General features: G+C 37.2%; 1 protein-coding gene across 1 annotated transcript; it reads right to left on the bottom strand.

The window, feature by feature from the left end:
• Window positions 1-16,318: 16,318 nt before the first annotated feature.
• Window positions 16,319-22,825, bottom strand: LOC140754279 (uncharacterized). The gene has a single exon (XM_073089250.1). It carries the CDS (start codon window positions 21,740-21,742, stop codon window positions 16,556-16,558), a length of 5,187 nt encoding a protein of 1,728 aa, XP_072945351.1. The 5' UTR covers window positions 21,743-22,825; the 3' UTR covers window positions 16,319-16,555.
• Window positions 22,826-23,191: the final 366 nt, after the last annotated feature.

Here is a 23,191-nt window from a genome sequence, read left to right as displayed (position 1 = left end):
TAACAATAAGTTCACGTATCTGTTAACGTACCTATACTTTTTATTTAATTCTAGGAATTGGACAGATATGCCATCAGATCGAAAGAAGTCATTCTCGCCTGGATATTTGTAGCACCAGTAGAGACGCCAATGACATATTGATAGCTCTGAACGTAAAATGTTTTGCTTCCCTTTTAAAGAGTTATCTCATCAAGACATTCCGATGAAAACTCAAAAGGATTATTATTCTTCATGGCGTCACCAAAACGTACAAAATTCGGCAGAGTGTATAAAAAAAGTCGAACAAAACCAAGTAAAGCAATAAAGGTCAAAAGCCGATAAACTGAGAACTAACTTCTACGCCTCTCCAATACCACCGAGACGAACCCTTCCTAATTGAATTGGGATGCGCTTGGGATCGTAAAGTTCTGACGTATCCCTTAACGAAAAACGAAAGAACAACCGTTGTTACTTAAAGTTACCATAATACTGATCAAAATATAATACTTTCAAAAAATGTTTATACCCCTGATCATAATACGAGCAAAAAACAGCAAATAGACTTCAAATGCAGGATATTGAAAATTTGTCACAACATCAGTCAAATAAGTCTTGTATATGTAATTGTCGACCCGCGTGGCGGAGCGGTCACCATACCGGTCTGACGCGCAAAGGGTCCCGGGATCGATCCCCGGCCAGACAGATATCTAAATGATGAATTTACATTTCCGTTTCCGGTTCCTATGTTTGTGTATTTGTCAATGTGTGTCTATGTGTGTCCATGGCCCCCACGACACAAGGAATCCTAGTGTGGGACTGTGAGTGTAGAAAGCGTTTAATTGTTTTCCTTGCGTGGAGTAAATTTATGAATCAATTGACCTTTAATCCTCTACGATAATTAGACTATCAGAGTCATCTGTAATCAACAATAAGATTAGAATCTTACTTGAGGTGAATCCCAAATGCGTGACTACCGCTGTGAAAGTTAGAACGCCTCGTATGTCTCTTACCATATGCGTCAAAGCCAAACAAACCAGTCCGCATTAATTAATATTGGTCTCCGGAGTCGAACCACAAAGGGTTCTACCACTTATAAAAAATATACAAAAAAAGTTCCCAAATATATGTATAGGCTATGCAATTTATGAGTATGCACGAGTATAACCATTTTGCACATGGTCAATTGGGTGAATTAAGGGCTGAATCCTTGTCACTGTACGAGGAGACCAGTGTCCAGCAATGGGGCAGTAATGGATTCATATTGACGATGAATACATAAGGACTAAATGGACTCCTGTATCTATTTTGTGGCATGAAACACATACTATATGCACACACATCACATGCTACAATGCGTTCGGTGTTAGCACCTTGGGGATACACTTTAATAATAAATGTCTAGTTAACGTCTACGTATCCTATGACTACAATATCTAGAGACACTAATGGCTAGCTAGGAAAGCTAGGATAGATTAATCTATTGTCGTGCATTTCTGTCTTCAGGTAAGCTTTACTTTGAAACCCTTGTGTTCTTAATATTTTTGTCTTATATGCTCTCCCAATAGACCAGAAAGTGTAGATTGAAGGTATACTTAAATAGGCAAAGAAAAATTTCGAGGGCCTTTTTCACCTTTGCTTTTTTTATAATATAGAAAAATATGTCCCCATTACGACACCCTTGAAACCAAAACACAGCAGCGCTTAACACTACTGTTATGAGGCAGAAATGGCGTGTGGCGGTGGTGCCGCCGGAGTCGAACCACATAGGGTGCTACCACCTTCAAAAACGCTTGTTAACGGATTTACTTTTTTTTTACCGACTGCGGAGGGTAATGTATTTCGAACGTATATGTACACATACCTATGTATGTGTACTTTTTCTCGCTCTGCAACCCAAACGACTTGACGGATTTTAGCATATAAGGTACGAGTATTAATCGATTCGCCAAATAGTGGGAGTAACATCTTATAAGTAGTCGGGTTTTTCCTTGTAATGTTTTTCTAGTTGTTTTTATCAACGTACATAATATACTTTGCTTGTCATAATATTATATAATGTACGGTGTAGTAAAGGAACATATATTGGAGAAATACCTTTATTGGAGAATATACTGACAGGCCTTGTTGTTAAATATCATAAAAATACCATTAAACCTTTTCATGTTTAATTCTGGATGCTTTTCACCAGAGTAAGCGCGTAATATTACGCCAATAAATAATTTATTTCACCATCTTCTACTAAGACAAGGCGAAGATTCTATGTTTGAATATTTCATTTAAAATTTACATCGGTATAAAGAACGTCAAACCTTTATTCTTAGTCAAGTACACGCCCTTATTGCTTTGGATTTAAACAATAAATGTACCTAGCTAAAACGGTACATACATTGCTTTTCCTGTTTTTCCTGTCACGCCTGTATGCACATCCACACTTGCACACACGATACGCCGCAGTCTCTCCGCGTGTGTGCAGACCCTTATGTGCGTATGAAACGACAGAACGCAAGTGGCACGCGTGCAGATAGGACGCGTGTGCGGGCGTAGACACGCGTGACAGGAGAAGCTGCCTTTGAGTAGCTATTTATGTGTAGCCAACTCCCAGGTAAAATTCAAACAGATTTAGTATTGAATCTGCATTTCATATGTCCATGCACGGCAGTGATCACTTACCATCAGACAATTTGACGAGTGATAACTTTATTGGAATATCCATTAAAGAAATCCTAGGGTATGGTACAGTCGACATACAAATAATAATTACGATTAGCGCTTGCCACCCACAACACAGAATCGTTCTGTGAATAGAGACAGTTATTTATTTTAAATAAGCAAAACATATCATATATTTAGACAGTATAGGTAATATTAACGATATTATACGTAATTATAATATTTAGCATACAACGCTTTCAATGCACAATATTCTACACGTACAAAGATTACATACCTATTTACTTCTTAATCTAAATTTTCGCTAACAAAGACGAAATATTATCAACTTATTCTGCTTGTATTCATAATAAAACAGTTTCAATAAGGTAAACGCCCCAACTCTACACAAAAGTGCCATCTGCTTCTCAGGGATGGCGATTCTGTCCGAAAAAGATCGATTCTTTAATCGATTCGAATCGAAGTGAAATAAATCGATTCATCATCAAGCCCGGAAATACGTATCCGTCAGCAAAAAAATCTATAACACATTCAACCAACTTTGTAAAGATCGATTCACTGAAGCGATTCATAGCTGATGATCTATGAAAATAATCGATTTTTTGCCCCAAAAAAACGATTCTTCGATTAATCGAGCTCAGGTCGCCATCCCTACTCCTCCCCAACCGCCGTGAAGCCAAAAGAGCTTTGCATTCAATATTTATAGTAATACGGTACACGGATAATAAGTCTATGCGCTTACAATATAATTATTATATCCATAATATAGATAGGAACATGAATTTTTAATATGAATGGTAAGGGAAGATTTGTGTGGCTGAGTTGTTCGATTTCGGTCTGACACGCGGAAGGTCCTGGATTTGTTTTCAGCTTACTTTTTTTATACGATTCAAGTAGCAGATAAACATGCAGCCCTAGTGACTGAGAGTATAAAATGAAAAATATATAATAAAATAGTATAAAAATTAAATAAAATAGTATGTCACTACATAGCCTACATTAGGTAGTACTTTTTTCAGTTAAATATTTGAAATAGTCTGTATTGTTATTTTTCTAACAAAAAATAGTGACTTGTATAAATCGAGTTTTACCAAAATATACAAAAAAACATTGGTATTATTTTTATATTTAAACGTATATTATCTGTAACCGCTCATAGTACAATACAATATTATCGGGATTCAACCAAAAAATAGGGCAAACGCCACAACTTGTGTATCAAACTGCCATTATCTTTCAAGCTACATTCTCCCCAGCTGCCCATGTAGCCAAAAAGCCCTTTGCATTCAATATTCGTAATATGATATAGAAAAAATAAGATTTTTGCTAGGGAAAAAAGGTCGCGTAGTGTCATTATCATCTATAATAATGTAACATGTATGTGGTTTGAGGAAAGGTCTTATCCTTGAGGGTTACTAAGTTAGAAGATATTTTTTATTCACCCTAAAATAATATTATTACAAGCTTTTCACAAGATATTATTTAACTTGTCTTCTTATTTCGTATGAATGTGAGAGCCGAATCTTTCAATTTTTAAACAATACATTATTATTTTAGTGACGTTATTATAAATCCAATATGGCGGACTTTGATGGCGGACCAATTATTATAAAGGACCCTCAACCCCCCATAGTAATTATAAATATTAAATGATATGATTTTATGAGAAGATAAACAAAAAAGTTTATTTAAAAAAATCAATATTTATTTTTATTCTATTACACTAGTAGGTTTATTATTTACTGTTAATAATAAAACATCAACATTACAGAATTAACGAAATGAAACTTTGATTTAAGACTTATTTAAATAAGCTAGTTTACTAATGTTTATAATAACAAGACAAATAGGACCAAAAAAATGTGAATCTTTATTTAAACTCGAGTAGTAAAGAAGGATAATATCCCTTTTACGTGTATATACAAATTTACTTATTTCCGAAAGTGAAGTGAGAGGAACGTTGTTATAAATATATAGGTACCCATTTTAAATAAGGCAAGATAATAATTATTATATTTTAGTCATTATTAAATACTACATACCTTAGATAGGTACGCATTTTAACACATACCTAAAGGGATAAATAAATATACAAATCGGAATGTCTGGCGGAGGTTTGGTAGTTAAATATAAAAAGGCAATTTAGTCTAAATAAGGCTTTAGCGCCACACACCCGCTCTCAATAACTTTTATCACCTGTACCTCTGACTACATGAACACTATGAATTTCAAAATAGGTTCGTCTGACACGATATAATATTCAAGACGCGGTCCCCGGTTATATTAAGACACGCAACTCTCCAAATGCGAAGGTTACCTAACTAAAAGTAGATTTAAATTGTTTTTTAATTTAACGATATACTTCTTTGAATTTGAAAGGTAAGAAAGTACGAGATATTAACCATCTTACACTTTTATTTCAAGTTTATGTGTATAGACATTTAGGTTAATAATTTCAAGTCTGCAATTTTAAAATTCTTATCCCTGCTGACATTGTATTTATTTCCAACAGTGCATTTGTACATTACCTTTTTATAATATAGTCCACCTGATGGTAAGTGGCTACTGCCACCCATGGACATCTGTAATCAACCGGAGATAGGATTAGATATTCCGCCTATTGCATACAATTAACTAATATATTTGTGTACTATTGTTATGTTCTATTGAAGTGTGCAATAAAGAATATCTATCTATCTATCTATCTATCCTACCTGAGGTCGGCCACACATGCGCCGCTACCCCTGAGGACTACACTGGAAGGCCTCGGAAAAGCCTGTCTCCCTTACCACACCCTTCAGACCGGAACACAGCAGCGCCTAATACTGCTGTTATAAATTAGAAATAGGTGTGGCGGTTGTACCGCCGGAGTCGAACCACAAAGGGTTCTACCACCTTCATACCTAAATTAATATATAATACTTTACTGTGGCGTTCCACATGGGGCCATGGGCAAAGCCTAGTATTCAATAAAGACACCAGTCAGGTCTTGGACCACGTTAATCTATATTACGCAATTTAATATACGAGTATTATACAAACATTATTAGTATTCAAGCTATTCTAAATTCACACACACAATTCAGACACACAGTCCATTCCTGAACAATAAAAACATTCCTGATATTTTAAGCAAAAAACCCAACCGAACTATTTAACAGTTCCAACCATGCGATTAACCGGTTTATTTTTATCGAGAAAATACGACCAGTTTTTATTGCCGTACTGATATTACTTTAAAACGTTGAATTCACGGAATATCTCTCGATATTGCGCCAGTGCAGTGAAGGATAAAAAGATGCATCAAAAATAGATTTCCACGTCACAGCTTGTTGGAGACTCAAAGCTGGTCTTAAATTTTCACTCTCCTGCAAAGTAGACGTGCGCATTATAAGGTCTATTTCAATTTTCTTGACTCAATATTCACCGGAAGATCTCAACGTGCCTTGTTTGAAGAAGAAAGTTTGAGTCAAGTATCAAAATACTTAGAAATAATAATGCATATATTTAGATATTATTTCGTAGAGGTAAAATCTGTTCTTAGTTGTTGTGACTTTGACATCTTAGAAGAACGAAGAATCCGAATAACTGAATAAGTAGAAAAACTATACTAATTGTATGATCCTGTTTTGGCTTAATCAACAACGTACTGTACTATACTATATATTGTGGAAATATTATATGTATCGCTGTTGGATTACCTAATAAATAAATAGATCTCCCATTTTTATAATATACCTAGAATTACTAGCCGGCGATGCATTGGCGACTCCTCTGGTGTTGCAAATGTTCATAGGCGACGTTGACTACTTTCCATCATATTTATTATTTATATATTTAGCCATTGCTACCCATAGACATATGTATTAAATCCCCAGATGGTACCTATTAGAGCCCGACGTGATGTCAGACTTTTAAAATATTTGACGTACATTTACAAATTATTCAAATACCGTCAACAAAATTGTCGTTTTATTATGTATAATTTAAAATTCACACCAAAACAGTCCCTCCGAGGGAGACGTTTCGGTTAAGCGGAGATTATTAAGCTTTAACCGGCTCTAAGGGAATACTTCAAAGTTACAATTCCTGGGGCAATTAATGAAAATTTTGTCCAATATTTTGTTGTTTTACTTCTAATGTTAATAATATAAATTTGTACGTTTGTTTAAGTGTCCCAATTGTAGACACATTGATGTATTTTCAATTTTTTATTTTAAGTTTGTTGTTACAGCGGCCACCGTTTACAGAATACGTATATTCTGTAAAAAATTCAAGTGTTTACCTATTACGGTTCCAAAGATGTGACTCTGTGACAGACGGCCAGACAGCGAAGGCTTAGTAATAGTGTGCCGTTTTAACCCTTTAGGTACGGAACCCTAAAACTGAGGCTTGTAATCTCATAATCTACCATGTCCCTCCCGTGTCCATCACCAACCATAACGACTAACCACTATCATTTTTATTTTGTCACATTCTGTATGTAGATATACATGCAGCCTAACGCTACTTACATTCTATATATTGTAAGTGTAAGCTACAAATAAGTAATATCCCTACACCCTCAGCAAAACAATAGGCTTACATATAATTCAGATATTTTACGACAGATTTCCCAACCCAAAATTCTGACAATCATATGCATCATCCGCAAACCAATATGTAAAAGTCATCGATATACTACTAATAAGTATAAAATGTCATTGGTAAAAGTCAATAGCAATATTGATTCGACATGACAATTACGTTGAAAGGTTATACGGTTCCATAAATCATGTTTGTTTTTTGTAAATCTACATACAGCTTGTCGGTTCAAATTACAAAAGTTCGTGATACGCGGGCATCGATGAATAGTTCAGAACTCCGGGTGGAAACACGAAAACTATTCAAATCATATACTGCCGTACGCTGAGCTATTCAAAATAGTTGTTATCTTGAACGAATTTGGTATTTTTGTTACAGGTATTTTATATAACAACGAGCTTTTGCCCGCGGCTTCGCTCGCGTTACGAAGTAATATTTTCACCCCCTATTTTATCCCCTTGGGGGTAGAATTGATCAAAATCCTTTCTTAGCCGATGCCTACGTCATAACATCTACCTGCATGCCAAATTTCAGCCCGATCCGTCCAGTGGTTTGAGCTATGCGTTGATAGATCACTATATCAGTCAGTCACCTTTAAGTTATATATATTTAGATAACAGGAGGGCACGGCATACTTTGTCGTGTGTCATGGGCATTTATAAACCTCTTTATGAATAAAATTAAACAGTACATCTAATCTGTAAGTACGCACAGGTCGTAATATTATCCGCGCTTAAATAAATATGTATACTATCGTTATTAACTTTGTTATTTTTTGTGCGACAAAAAGGTATAGAACCAAAATTGTTGATAATTCCATTTGGGACCATAATATGCGCCGGATAATTTACCTAATTGAGCCAGAATATACACTTTTGCACACTCTAGACCAAAATTTGTAACATTTCAGTAAACTAATATGATTTCGTCGAAATTAGGAAATGACATGAGCTGTTCTTACTACTTTTTAGTTATTTTTTTAAGCAGCCTGGTTTTTTTGTTTAGCAATTACTAACTCAGGCTCATAATAAGTAACTAAGCAGCAATCTAATAACTATATCAGCTGAAATAGCATTCTGTAGTAACTATGTACTAATAACGACATTGCCTATTAATGACGTGCCTCAAGCATCATATTATCAATATTGCAGTATCGCACACTTACCGCAGTATCAGCACAACACTAAAACAATTACTTGAATGGACACCGGCTTCTAAAATTACCCTACGAAGTACCCGCAAATGTACATAAAACGAAATGAAAGGTAAACACGGGACATTTCAGTTTTGTGTCACGTCAGGCCACCACAAACAATAAGGGCAAAACCATTGTATTGTCGCATACCCACCGAAGAGCGAAAACAAGCCAATTTTAAAATACATTGACCGTTGAGTACGTGGTTATCGTTGTATTAGTCACAGGCCACTTTCAATGGACTGCAAACGCTCGCGAGGGTCGCTCTAGAGTGTTAGTACTAAAACTACAGTACCAAATATTATTGAATGAGCATTCAATGTTCATATGGAACGAGCTCTTTTCATAATCAACAAACCTAACGAGGGGTAGGGTTTTGAAAATAGAATTACAATGTTTCAGACCCAACAGAATTGACTTTGCAAAATGTGAAATTCAAATTAACGGGTGGAAAGATATGCTTAGCAAATCGTCGAAATTCATTTTAGCGAAATTACAGAAACAAATTTATTAATGTGCCTCGGTATAATTTCATTCCAACTGGTATGCTACCCTTGTGTACCCGCATTGTCTTTTGTATTTTTGCTTATTGTTTACACAAATTAGAGACCGAATAACTTCAAAATATCACCCATTTATATGTATCCATACACACACACACACACACACACACACACGTACACACACACACACACACGCACACACACACACACACGCACGCACGCACGCACGCACGCGCACACAGGCACACACACACACACGGAGGCACAGGTGCACACGCACACACGCATTAGTCCAGCAGGAAATATCTTTTTGTGTATAATGTTTTTGTACCACAATATAAAATGTATAGTGGCAGCATTCGGGGAGCCTTGACCATCAATTGCCGCACAAAATCTCAGGGAAATCGGGGCGACTGAAAATCAGCACAGTTCTGGATTTCGGTCCTGGCTCTGCATTAGCTGAGCCGTTTCCATTTGCTCTCAATAAGATATGTAATATTCCAAATTAATTGTTTACTTTACTTGTGTAACTTCTTGACGAAATAAACCATTCTTATTATTATTATTATTGATAAATATCCTTAAGAGTCTAAGACTTTTACCAGCCAATCAGTTACAGACATCGTCGTAGTCGTCAACCCACTACTGTCCCACTGATGGGCACGGGTGTCCTCATAGAATAAGAAGGATGAGGCCACGGTCCACCGTGCTGGCCAAGTGCATATTTGCAGACTTTACACACCTTTGAGAACATTTTATGCGTTATGTTATGCGTTATTTTTTATTTCCACGTGTAGATCTACGATAATGGAGTATCCTACAAATAAGTCTACTTTCCTCAAGAACCTTTCCTTAATCAACCGACCGACGTTCCCATCATCAAAATCAAATTACTTCTGTCCCAAAGCTCCGCCGGTCACGGTAACCACATTCACAAATAAGCACACACACACACACATCTTTCAAAACATTTTTATAGAAATCCTAGGAATGCAGGTACAACGTGCACAGGATTCTTCACGATTTTCCTTCATCTTTAGTTTCGTCTTTTATAAATACTCCTTTATAATTTACCTTTATAAATACTCTGTGAAAATTTCGAGTGTATTTATTACAATTCAAGAGATAGAGCCCTGTAACAGACATACAGACGGCGAAGGCTTAGTTGTTATAGCTTTCCGTTTTTATCATCTGAGTACGGAACCTTAAACATCACAGTACCCACACGCAAAGCCAAAGAAACCTTGAACGAATGAAAAAAACATTTGATTAAGCATAAAGCGAGAACTTCACGGATGTGGGTAGGAAATAAACGAGCCGTTCCCAAGAATCACCCAACCGACATATTGTAGTGAAGGCAAACACGGACTATGCAAACGAACGAATGGAACGCGTTCAGGTTAATCGAACTGAATATTTGCTCGCTAACTTCAGCTTGAATAGAACTGGATTTATTTTTAATTTTTAAGTTTTTTTAGGGTTTCGCACCAAATGGTAAAAACGGAACCTTATTACTTACTTAGTCTTTGCTGTCTGTCACGGAGATTTATCACATAAACCATAACAGATGGACAGTTGTACCGAGTATTGTATAATGGTGGCCGCTGTATCAACAAGAACTAAAACTAAGAATATCAAATATCAAATAATTCTGTCCCAATATTTTTTTTCAGTACTGAGCTTATTCTTGCAGAGCTCTCGGGCATGTAAATGTAGCTTTCCTCACAATGTTTTTTTTTGCCTTTGAAGCAGTGATAATTAATTTCTTATACTCAACTTGCTACACTTACTACTAAACTTGCTTATTTTAATTAATAAAACACCAAAACCAAAGAAAACCTTGAACGAATGAAAAAGTCCCGTTGATTAAGCATAAAGTGAGAACTTCACGGATGTGGAAGCGGGAAATAAACGAGCCGTTCCCAAGAATCACCCGACCGACATATTGTAGTGAAGGCAAACACGACTATGCAAACGAACGAATGGAACGCGTTCAGGTTAATCGAACTGAATATTTGCTCGCTAACTTCAGCTTGAAAAGAACTGGATATATTTTTGGAAGTTTTTTTGTGCTTTTTAAGTTTTATTTGTCGGTTATTTAAATAACTAGAGAGTGCGGAAGCCGTTGTTGGATCATAAAAATAGATTTTGATTACAACGCCACCTATGAAGCCTAAAACATCCTACCGTCCTAACCTAGACGCAACGCAACGCTAAAAGTGTAGGCAAAGAAGCCCTTTCGCTTGTTAGAATTCTAACCTATCCAGTGACGAAATACAAAATTTCATTGAAAATGATTGAGCTATTTCCAATAATATCGTGTATTCCGAAACTCCGTTAGCGTGGATTATTATAAAGCTTATCATGAAGTTAGTATAATAACTACTTCGCACAATTAGGCTTTACTTTGCAGAAATCCATGTGATAAAGTTTTTTATGCACATTTTATAGCATGGATGTCCGTAAAGTAACATTATACTAACATTAAGTACTATTCACCATAGTTAATATAGTCAACTAGGTATAGTTATTGTTATTTTTCAAGGAGATAACTTTAACGGCGTCGAAATTTGAAGGTGGTAGAACACTTTGTGGTTCGACTCCGGCGGCACCACCGCCACACCTATTTCTACCTAATAAAAGCAGTGTTAGGCGCTGCTGTGTTCCGGTTTGAAGGGTATGGTAAGGGAGACAGACTTTTTCGAGGCGTTCCAGCTTAGTCCTCAGGGGTAGCGGCGCATCTGTGGCCGACTTTAGGTAGGAATATCTAATCCTATCTGGGGTTGATTGCAGATGTCCATGGGCGGCAGTAGCCACGCAAAAATAAAATTTTCGGGATCTCGTAGCAAAATAAGTTAGATCACTTCTTAATTCTGAACCCTCTCAAGTTAATGCACTACGCATACCTACCTATTTTAGTCACGTAGCGGCCTAATCTCACAAAGAATCTCTAATATTCGCGGCACATCACCACTTACTTACATTTCTTCTATGTACTTGGTCTTTCAACAGAAATTTATAAGCGTTATTATGAAAAAACGCAATTTAGGTGTAAAAGTCTAAGGTACCTAGGTACTATTAAGTGTATCTTGAAAATAATTTCCAAATTGGGGGCGCCTACTCTACTCAGGTTCGCTACACTGTCTCAGGCACGTTACATTACCATTTAAACTTTGTATACAGCATCATTACTAATATTTTTTTATTTTCGATTAGTTTATAGATATCTATTGGCATTTTCAACATTTAAAAAGTACATTTTTAATGGATGCTTTCTTTTAATACAATATGAGTATCTATTAGATAACTCGTCATAGTATTAGATATTGTAAGTATTCGATAATTTATAGTACTTAGAGAGAAAAAAATATAAATAGGTAACTTATACACTTTTTTGTATTAAAATACTAATTTTCTATATGATCTCTTATCGCTCATGCCTTTAGCGGTCATGAACGTGTGTGTTCTCCGACCGAATCAAAACCAATCTACGCCACTGACTAGCACTCTTTCAAAAGTGTTATTTATTCTGAAATGATATTTAAAGTCACAAAATATTTGGTACAATAATTTCACCTAATTCATTTCTAACCTAACCTAACTGTTCTGAGCATTACAAGTACACACGTGAAGGCATTGGAATGAAACAAATTATATTTGCTTATTTCTGAATCCGAAGTGTGCAAAAGGCTGTGTTCTCACTAGGGGAAAAGCTATACAAAATCTTGCATATTTTTATATTATAGAAGTAGCAGACGAGCATGCAAGCCACTGGAAGGTAAGTGGCATTGCCGCCCATGGACAGCCAGATAAGAATTATATTCCTACCTGAGATAGTCACAGATGCGCCGCTACCCCTGAGGACTAAGCTGGAACGCCTCTGAAAAGTATGTCTCCCTTACCACACCCTTCAAACCAGAACACAGCAGTGTATCGTTTTTGTCTGAATTTTATCATATTCAGACGAAGAAGATTTGAAGAAGCTGTTAAATTATTAATATAATTCATTTTTCATACCTAAACTGCCGGAAATGTAAATGCACGACTGGAATACAAAATGCTCGAAACTTCTGACGTAAGAAGTGATTGAAGGCTGTTGGTTTTAAGGGTGTGGTAAGCCAAACACATTTACATTAAACGTTTTACACAGTGATCGATTACATGTTTTTTATTTCTGTTATATTTAGAACTTTAATACGATACGTAGAGATATAGATGCAGCGATAGCCTAGTAGTCTAGATGACATCTTGAACTGGAGGATGTACTTACGATGAAGATTATCACTTGCTTTAACGGTGAAGGAAACTATGGTGAATAAACCTAAGTATACACCTGAGGATTCCGTAAAAAAATTCTCAAGATTATATCTACCAATCCGCACTTGGCCAGCTTTCTGGTCTACGATCTAAACCCTTGTTAATTTGTACCTATTTAATTACGACCTTATAATATATCTACGATTTAACAAACCGACCGAATACAAAAAATGTTATGTAATGAATAATCCTAACCTCCACAACGAAATAAAAATACACTAAAAAATTATACTTTTTTTTTATAATATAAAAGTAGGAGAGGAGCATCCAGTCCAGCTGTTGGTAAGTGGCTACTGCCGCCCTTGAACATATGTAATCAACTGTGATAGGATTAAATATTTCTTCCTGAGGGCGGCCATAAATGCGTCGCTACCCCTGAGGACTAAGCTGGAACGCCACTAAAAACTATGTCTCCCTTACCACATTCTTCAAACCATAACACAGTACTGATTAATATCACACAAAGGGTTCCCACACAATCTTTAAATAGTAGTGATTCAATTGGTTTAAAAACACTTATTCTATGAGCACCAAGCCCAGCAGCGGGTCAATCATTGACAGTTGATGAAAACAAAACACGTCGCACGACTTGACACGTCTGTGGACGTGTGGAGGGACACGTGTCCCCAGTAAATACACGGCTTTAGTGTCACGTTCCAGAATCCTTCGGGATTACGCTCGCGTTACATCACGCTTGTTGACACTGCCAGTGAGGTACTGGCTTTTTAGATTGCGTAGGAATTGTGGTTAAAAGTTGAAAGATGAGATTTGTAAATTATTGTCGTTGTAACTCTATTTATGTCCCTGTGGTGCGTATGGGCTTTGCCCCAGACTTAGAGATCTAAAAGTTAACTACTCTACTAACTCGCTGTTTCAATGTGGGTTGGTATCAAAATATTATCCTTTCAAACTTCCTCCAAGGTTTAATGATTGTTATGCAGTGATCAGTAGTACCCTTAGTATGAGTTTTACGTTTTTACAAAAATGTCTGTTTTTGTATTTGTTTACGTAATTGGCCATAGATTTCCAATCAGCGCCCGTAGCGGACTGTATCGGAACTGATTTTGGATACTTTCGACAGAAAAGTGGCGCTTAACTTACGATTGAGGCGAATATATTAGTCCTTAGGAATGGCAAGGTGACAACGCATCTATGTTCGGCTTCAGGTAGAACCACTGATCTAAGTACATGGAGGTGTATGATTGGTACGATGAGGATTGAACTGCAAGCTCTTTTGCTACTTGAATCCTAAAACAGTACCATTGTATACTTTTGATATTTTTATATTAAGCGGTATATTATCTTTCTCCATGCATTCAAGTGGTTCTGACTACTATTTCTAACAACAAGGCACTAGAAGTTCTAAAAAAATGCCATTGACTTACACTAAGTACTAAGTACTATACAGCAATCGTAATACATAAGCTCAACGAGAGTAGTGGTGAGAAACAGATTAATGCCCGAAGTGTATATTTGGGTCACGTTCCAACTGAATCCCACAAGATTATATTCACATCACGCATGTTGACTTTCACTACTTCTTACTCCAAAAAATCATATCATAGGACTCATATTATAAAAGATAACCATTATTTGCGTATAATGTCATTTGTATTTTGGCTAACAGTAAATCTACATTAAAAGCGTTGATAGCCTAGTGGTTGATACTCGACGTCTCGATCGACGGGTTCGTGGTTCAAATCCCAGGCACGCGACTATGACCCAATCCTTCTCATTCTGAGTAGAGTCGTGCCCAGCAGAGGGACAGTAACGGGTTGACGACGACGAAATCGAAATCTATATATTTAAGCTAAATAAGAACCTTTTCTTATTAACCCTTGAATTAACAAGGTTTTATTTATTCACGCGTATGGGCAGCAAAAAAAAAATCAAGCAGCAAATTAGTATAACCCAACATTAGAATATCGTGGTGGAGCGCGCTCTAGGTCTCCTTGGTTTCCATGAGCAACTTTTTTTATATTAGGAGAACAAAAGAGCATACTTCACCGAATGGTGAGTTTGAAACTTTTCTATATAAGATATGATTATCCCGCAATTTTCATTTGTACCTACCGAGCTTTTGTGTTTTCAAACAATAATGAAAACTCTGTTTTTGTTTACGCATATGAATAAAATATAAAACCTAGGCGTCTATCTGTCGACATGAGCCACCGCAGTAATCACGGTTCTACCCATAGACTTAGAATTTTTTTGACATCCTATATCTATGGTTCTACCTAATGGAATTTGATGAAATTTGTTCAAGAAATGGTATTTAACGGACAAATTAGGTGTACCTATATTTGACCTCAATATAACTATTGTATAAGTTAACTGCCAAAAGTTGGCAAAACTGCAGGAAGATTAATAATCGCCTCGGGATAATAAATAACTTACCAAATAAGTATCTACTTTCTTGGCAACATACAGGGAAGCTGCGTTAAAGAATAATATCATCAATAATACGAGATTTAAGTACCTAATCTTACCTCCCAATGGAAATCATCGACAGCACAAACGGAGTTACTGGCATATCTTCATAGAGATTTAAAGTTAAGAACTTTTGATACTTGTACCAAACACGGGATGTAGTCGAATAACTTTGCTTTCAAAACTTCAGCTCTTACATACCGGGTCAAATAAAGCTGGTAAATTACCTCACTCGCTCGTATGACGTGAGATAAACAAAAAGTTCATGTTTTCAACATTTTGCTTTAAGTATCTACAAATAGACACTTTTTCATTCTCTTTCGTTCGTATTTACAAATATACAACAATGAACACTAAACAAACAGAATATATCTACAACCTACACATCTTTTTTACCAGAGTAATGTCAGAACGTGAAGGTTTTTTGAGCGTATGTAGGTATACAGGGTGAATTTTTCAAACGGGCCTTCAGGGCCAAATCCGAAACTATAAGGATTAGCGAAAAATGCTGTAAGGAGTTACGAGGCCGATTTTGATAAAAACTAAAACTGCATCATTAGTTTTTTAAAATATCTTTTTCCTTAGCCGGGAATCGAACGAGTTCATTTTGAAAAAAAATACATGTTAAGTAAAAGAAATCTTGGAAATCAGAAGCTTTATTTCTGACTTCAAAATTACAACGTGGCAAGCCCGAAATTATACAAAATAGGATTGATGTGTCCACCTCGACCGCGCGTGTGAAGAAGATTAACCGCCCACACTACCCCACTCCCGGAACGGGTCCCTGGTAGTGAAAGCGCCTTCCAAAATTGCACCGCAATGATTATCTTGTGCGTAAACAGGCTCCCCCCCTGTAATACCTCCTGGTATTACAGTATTAATACTCCATCAGTGGACAAAGTCGCGTGAGTGTCCGTCTTACTTGGCCCCTTTGCGTGTTAACATCAGCCACTCTGGCTACACCATCAACTCCTGGATAAAGGTGCGCCACACGTCCCATACGCCATTGAAGAGGCGGAGCGTTATCTTCTCGAAGAAGAACGAGATCCCCCACGTGCAGAGAGTTGGAATTGTTAGAGCGCCACTTGACACGCTGCTGCAGCTCGCATATATATTCGTTCTGCCAACGCCTCCAGAAGTGTTGGCGAGTCTGCTCGATGCGTGCGTAGCGCTGCAAGCGGGTAGATTTCTCTTCGTGAAGCTCAGGGTCAGGCAGCGAAGTGAGCGGCCGACCGATCAGAAAGTGCCCTGGAGTGAGAGAAAGGAAATCATGAGGAGAGGAAGACATGGGGCACAAGGGACGACTATTTAGAATAGCCTCCACCTGCGCAAACAAAGTAGACAACTCCTCATAAGTGAAATAGGAATTGCCCATGACACGCTTTATATGGTGCTTGGCTGACTTGATTCCGGCCTCCCAGAGTCCTCCAAAATGAGGGGCATAAGTAGGAATAAAGTGAAATTTTATATTCTCATTCGTTGCAAAATTAATTAAATTATTTGAATTTTCCTTAAAAAAGTTTGCTAGTTCCTTAGCTGCCGCGACGAAATTACGTCCGTTATCACAAAATATTTCTAACGGTTTACCGCGACGAGCAATAAACCTACGCAAGGTCATGATAAACGCATCCTTTGTTAACTCGGTAACTGCCTCCAAGTGAACACACTTGTACCGAAAACATACGAAAAGGCATACATAACACTTGGAAGCTCTTGCGCCGCGACCCCTTTTATTTATGATAGTGAACGGACCACCGAAATCAAGCCCCGTTGTTTGAAATGGAAACGCAGGCATAGTGCGTTGTGGTGGGAGGTGTCCCATTAATGGAGTAATCGTTTTAGCCTGTAGGCGTTTACACCGCACGCAGCTGCGTACCGTGCGACGTGCTAAAGTCCTACCACCCAATGGCCACACAAAATCGCGCACAGTACATAACAATAACTGCGGACCTGCGTGCATATGTCTCAAATGTTCATAATTAAATATAAGATGACATAAACGATGTTTAGCATGCAAAACAATAGGGTGTTTTTTATTATAGTCGTAGTCGGAACGATCGAGTCGACCGCCGACACGAATTAGGCCATTTTCATCTAAAAATGGACATAGTGATTGTAAATTACTTTTAATTGAAATGGAGCGTTTTTTATTTAATGCTTCATACTCGAGTGGAAAAGATTCCTGCTGAGAGAATTTGCAAAGGAATATGAAAGAATTATTTAACTCTTCTGCAGTTAACGGCCCGATGATTTTAGATTTTGGTGATTTAATATTGTGAAGAAATCGCAAAACGTACGCAAACGAACGTTTCAAACGTATAAAATTAGAAAACCTATCAAAATGAATTAGAAGTTCGAATGTTTGCACTACATTAGCCTTAACTTCGAGCAAATCACAGTCCCCATCCCCATGATGGTACAGAACTGGCCAATTGTCTTCGGTCTCAAGTAAAAAGCTTGGACCGGACCACCACAGGCTTGAATTTCGAAGAAAACTAGCCTTTTTACCTCTCGAGATCAAGTCTGCGGGGTTTTCGCTGGTTGGTACATGACGCCAATCAGCTGTGGAAGTAGATTCTGTGATTTCAACTACTCGATTAGCGACAAAAGTTTTTAACTTATTTGGATTGGTATGCAGCCACCCTAAAACAACACTGGAATCACACCAGTGCACGCAACGCGATATTTTACATCGTAAAGACCCTAGAACTATTTTACATAGCCTAGCAGTGAGTAACGCACCTAACAGTTCCAATCGCGGGATTGTAACTGGCTTGCTAGGGTTTACTTTAGATTTAGAACAGAGTAAATTTACTATAACTCGACCATCCTCATTAATGGATCTTAAATAGATACAACAACCGTAAGCTGAACCAGAGGCATCACAAAATGAATGAAGTTCTATTATAGTAGGTTTCTCACATAGGACTAGTCTAGGTACATGAATTGAGTTTAAGTTTAAAAAATCCAACTTTATCTCGTTCCATTGTTGTTGCAAGTCAGATGGAACGGGTTCAGACCAGTCTATGCTACGACGCCATAATTCCTGTAACAAGACCTTAGATCGAATTGTACATGGACTTAGTAACCCAAGAGGATCGAAGATTTTAAACGAATGTGACAAAATCAATCTTTTCGTAACCGGTTCATCGCACTCGTAGGGAATGCTTATCATGACGCGTAAAATGTCAGACGAAGGTTCCCATTGCAAACCCAAGGTACTCGTCGATTCGCTAAGAGTTAAAGCTCCTTGATTATCCTTTAAAGTATCTTCAAAAATGGAGGCAACATTTGATTTAAATTTTCGAAGTGGAAAGCAACCTGAACGTAAAACTGAAATGACTGAATTTAATATGTGATGTAATTGTGATATGGAATCAGTGCCTGTAATTAGGTCGTCCATATAAAAATCGCGTTGAATTATTTGTTTGATTAAATCGTCCCGGCATTCCTCCCCTAGTTGCCAGATACACTTAGTGCTTAAATAACTAGCGCTTGCAAGGCCGTAAGTGACAGTATTAAGCCTAAGAACTTGAAGAGGTCTCGACTCATCCTCCCTCCATAAAATAAGTTGGAGATTACGATCATCCTCGTGAACATTAATTTGTCGGAACATCTTCTCGATGTCGCCGGTTAACACGTATTGGTGTTGACGAAATCTCAATAGTATGGAGAACAGAGAATCCTGGACCGTAGGGCCTATATATTGTAAACTGTTGATTGAAAGACCGGAGGAGGTGCATGCGGAGCCGTCAAATACAACGCGTAACTTAGTTGACTCGCTGCTCTGTTTGAATACCGCGTGATGACACAGAAAGTAAGAGGGTTGCGGTCTATGATCAATCAAAACAGAACAGTGACCCAACTTTCGATACTCATCGATAAATTGTGAGTATTGAACCTTAAGCTCCGGTTGCGTTTTGAATCGTTTCTCTAAGTTTAAAAATCTATTTTTTGCCATTAAATAAGAATTACCTAAGGAATGGGGCGAATACTTTAAAGGTAAACGCACACAAAAACGACCGAAAGAATCACGAGTAGTGTTAGTTTTAAAATGTTGCTCACAGGCCTTCTCGTCTTCGCTCAATAGCCTAGCAGAATTTGGAATTTCCTCCAGCTCCCAAAATTTACTTAAACGATTATTAAAATTATCTTGATTAGTTAAAACATTAAAATTACAATTTATATAATTAGATTTCCTATTAGAAATATGATATGGTAAACAGACGGAACCGGATATAATCCATCCGAATTCTGTATAGATAAGCTGAGGTTTGTTAGAACCTAAAGATTGACGTTCACTACCTACAATGTTAAAAAATAGATCAGCGCCGACTAACACGTCAATCGGTGACGGTTTATAAAAAGTTGGATCGGCCAACTGAACATTTGCAGGTATATTAAGGAACTTTGCATTAACAAATGATTTAGGAATATTATCTGTAAGTTTAGGTAGCACCGGGCAAGTTAAGTTTGTAATATAGTCACTGTTTAATGATTTTAATTGGAATGAACAAAAGTCATTTACGCAGTGAGAAATAGAATTCCCGATCCCTACAATGTTTACAGGCTCCATAGATAGAGATTGTAAACCTAGCATGTCTTTAAGACTTTGAGACATTAGACTAGACTGACTACCTGAGTCTAGTAGAATACGCACTATCGCGCGCTTATTAGTTTGTGGATTGACCGCTTCAACCACGGCTGTGGACAAAAGAGTAAATTTGTTAATATTATTAGCAGAAAAATGCACAGACATATTCGTCTGTGTTTCTGAAGGAACAGTAGTGTGAGAAGAACTAGAAGCGTCAGCCTGAGAGGCAGATGCTTTATTGTTATTGCAAAGCAACGTATTATGTCGCCGTTTACAGTTACGGCAAACACCGAAGCGACATGTGTAAGCGGTATGACCAGAATGTAAGCAGTTGTGACATAGCTTTAGCTTAGCAACTATGCCCTGGCGCTGCTGAATAGACTTAGACTTAAAATCAGAACATTCGTAGATCTTATGCTGACCTTTACAAACCTCACAAACTATGTTAACGATCTGCGCAGCGAACATATTACTTTGATTAATTCGTGGATTGTTGTTACAGACTTTATTGACCTTGACATTAGGAATTGAATCGCTAGTTCGATTATGATTGTACGTCTCGAGAATATCTGCACGGTTCTTTAGAAATTTCGTAAATTCCGCAAGAGTGGGGGAGTCAGAGAGCGTATTCCTGTACTCCTCCCATTTTAAACTAGTTTTACTAGATAATTTTGAAGCTACTATGTGAATAATTAAAGTGTCCCAATGAGAAGTAGGTTCACCCAAACTAGACAAAGCACGTAAGTTTTTATTAATGTTATCTATAATAGATCTTAGTACCTTATCGGTCTCGCTATTCTTAATATTAAAATTCAAAAGAGAATTCAAATGGCTCTTGATTAATAATCTTTTATTATCGTAACGTTCGCGTAGAAGCTCCCAAGCCTTATGATAATTGGATTCAGTTACCTCTAAGTTACTAATCACCCTTGCTGCCTCACCCTCCAAGTAAGAGTTGAGATAGCAAAACTTGACAGGTGTCGGAATATATTGGTTATCGTGAACGAGAGAACAGTAAAGATCGCGAAACTCAAGCCACCTAAAATAACTGCCATCAAATTTAGCTATCTGAAGAGTAGGAGGTTTGAAACCTATGCCTGGTTGACTGGGACAGCAAGCAGAAGCAGAACTGTTAACGTCAGTAATCTTAGAAGTGTTAGAAGCATTATGTTTGCTCTGAAGGCTTTGAGCTGTAGCTATTAAAAAGGCAAAGTCGAGCTCGATATTATCACGCTCGGTTAGCTCATCGTCTATATTAGCACAATTTAAAATTTCAATTTCACCTTGCAACTCGTCAAAACTACATGATAGACCTTCTATTCTCGATAATTGAATCCCTAAAGTTGACACTTCAATATCGCTTGGACCTGATAATTTTTCCAAAGTAGTTAAATAATTTCTAAATTTAGTTAATCGACCCTTAATATAGCTACGCTTGCTTATGAGCTCTTTTAATTTAGATTCAGGCATAATGTTGAAATATAAAGCAGTCCCAAGGAATTAGCAAACAAACACTCAAACGTTGAAAAGTTGAGATAATAAGTAAAAAAAATATTTGCACGCAATTAAAACGGATAGATATTATGCGTCTTACGCCAATCCTCGGATAACAAACCGGTTTGCCGGGCGAGCGACCGACACCCGCAACGGCAGGTACTTGCCGCGTAGAACAATGAGAGCGCCGTAAACAAGTCAGCCAACAATGCACACCTGTAATTATAATACAAATATGATCAAATCCTAATGAAAATCATGTATGATTAGGAGACAAAGAAATATGCAGAAAGCAGAGTAGGTATTATCTAACAATGGAATTATTTTAACTGTTATGTTATTTTACGGAAAAAAAAAACGAAAATATATTTAATTTATCACTTTCTAGTGCAGTATAATGTAATATAATGAAAACTGATGTGCAAAATATAATAATTTTTGAAACACGTGTCCGCGTGTCCACGTGCCCACGTGCTACGGTCGAGAAATTACTGAATAAATTTCAGTAAATGGACGAAAATACTTGAAATTATGGGCTTAAATAATCAGAAATGAATTATTTCACGAATTTAAAGTTGTCACCAGGCACAGATAGAAAGCTAGACTTTATAGTACCTAGGTGATAGGTAATTAGGTCTAAAGGTTGAAAAAAAAGGAAATAGGGACACTTAGCTGATCGGTTAGCGCTGCGGTGCGTGTTGCTGACCGGCGGAGAGACACGATGCCAAGCAGTTCCTCCTCCTGAAGACCCTCTGGACTGCCACGTTGACCCAAAAATTGCTAAATCGCGGTGATCCGAAGATTGCTTGCTTGAATGTCCTGTCACGGTCGCCACTTTTCTTTTGTTAAGTAAAAGAAATCTTGGAAATCAGAAGCTTTATTTCTGACTTCAAAATTACAACGTGGCAAGCCCGAAATTATACAAAATAGGATTGATGTGTCCACCTCGACCGCGCGTGTGAAGAAGATTAACCGCCCACACTACCCCACTCCCGGAACGGGTCCCTGGTAGTGAAAGCGCCTTCCAAAATTGCACCGCAATGATTATCTTGTGCGTAAACAATACACCTCTATATTATTCCACCATCTGATAGTGTCGCTTATAAGGATCAAATTCTGGGAAGTAATGTTATGTGACAAATTAAAGGAAAAGGAAAATTTTGAAGAAAATACATATTTTTCCATACATTGCCATACTACTCCTTAAGGATTATACATAACAAATGATTTATGTATAATTCTTTAGAAACATACGTAAGTCATACCATTGAAGAATTTGTTGGTTAATCAACTAATTATTCGATATTATAACCGTGACATACGGCTTAGTATGAGAAAGTAATAGTTTGGCAAGTAAATTACCGCCGTTTTTAGGATTTATTTTTTAATAAAAATAGATAAGTGATTAAATAGTAAATTGTTATT

The sequence above is a fragment of the Epargyreus clarus genome, unplaced genomic scaffold (genome assembly GCF_041222505.1).
Source record: "Epargyreus clarus isolate Ecla_fem2 unplaced genomic scaffold, WU_Ecla_fem_2.2 ptg000029l, whole genome shotgun sequence".
Lineage (NCBI taxonomy): Eukaryota > Metazoa > Arthropoda > Insecta > Lepidoptera > Hesperiidae > Epargyreus > Epargyreus clarus.
Note: the sequence above shows the minus strand (reverse complement) of the source record. Positions and strands in the feature narration are given on the sequence as shown.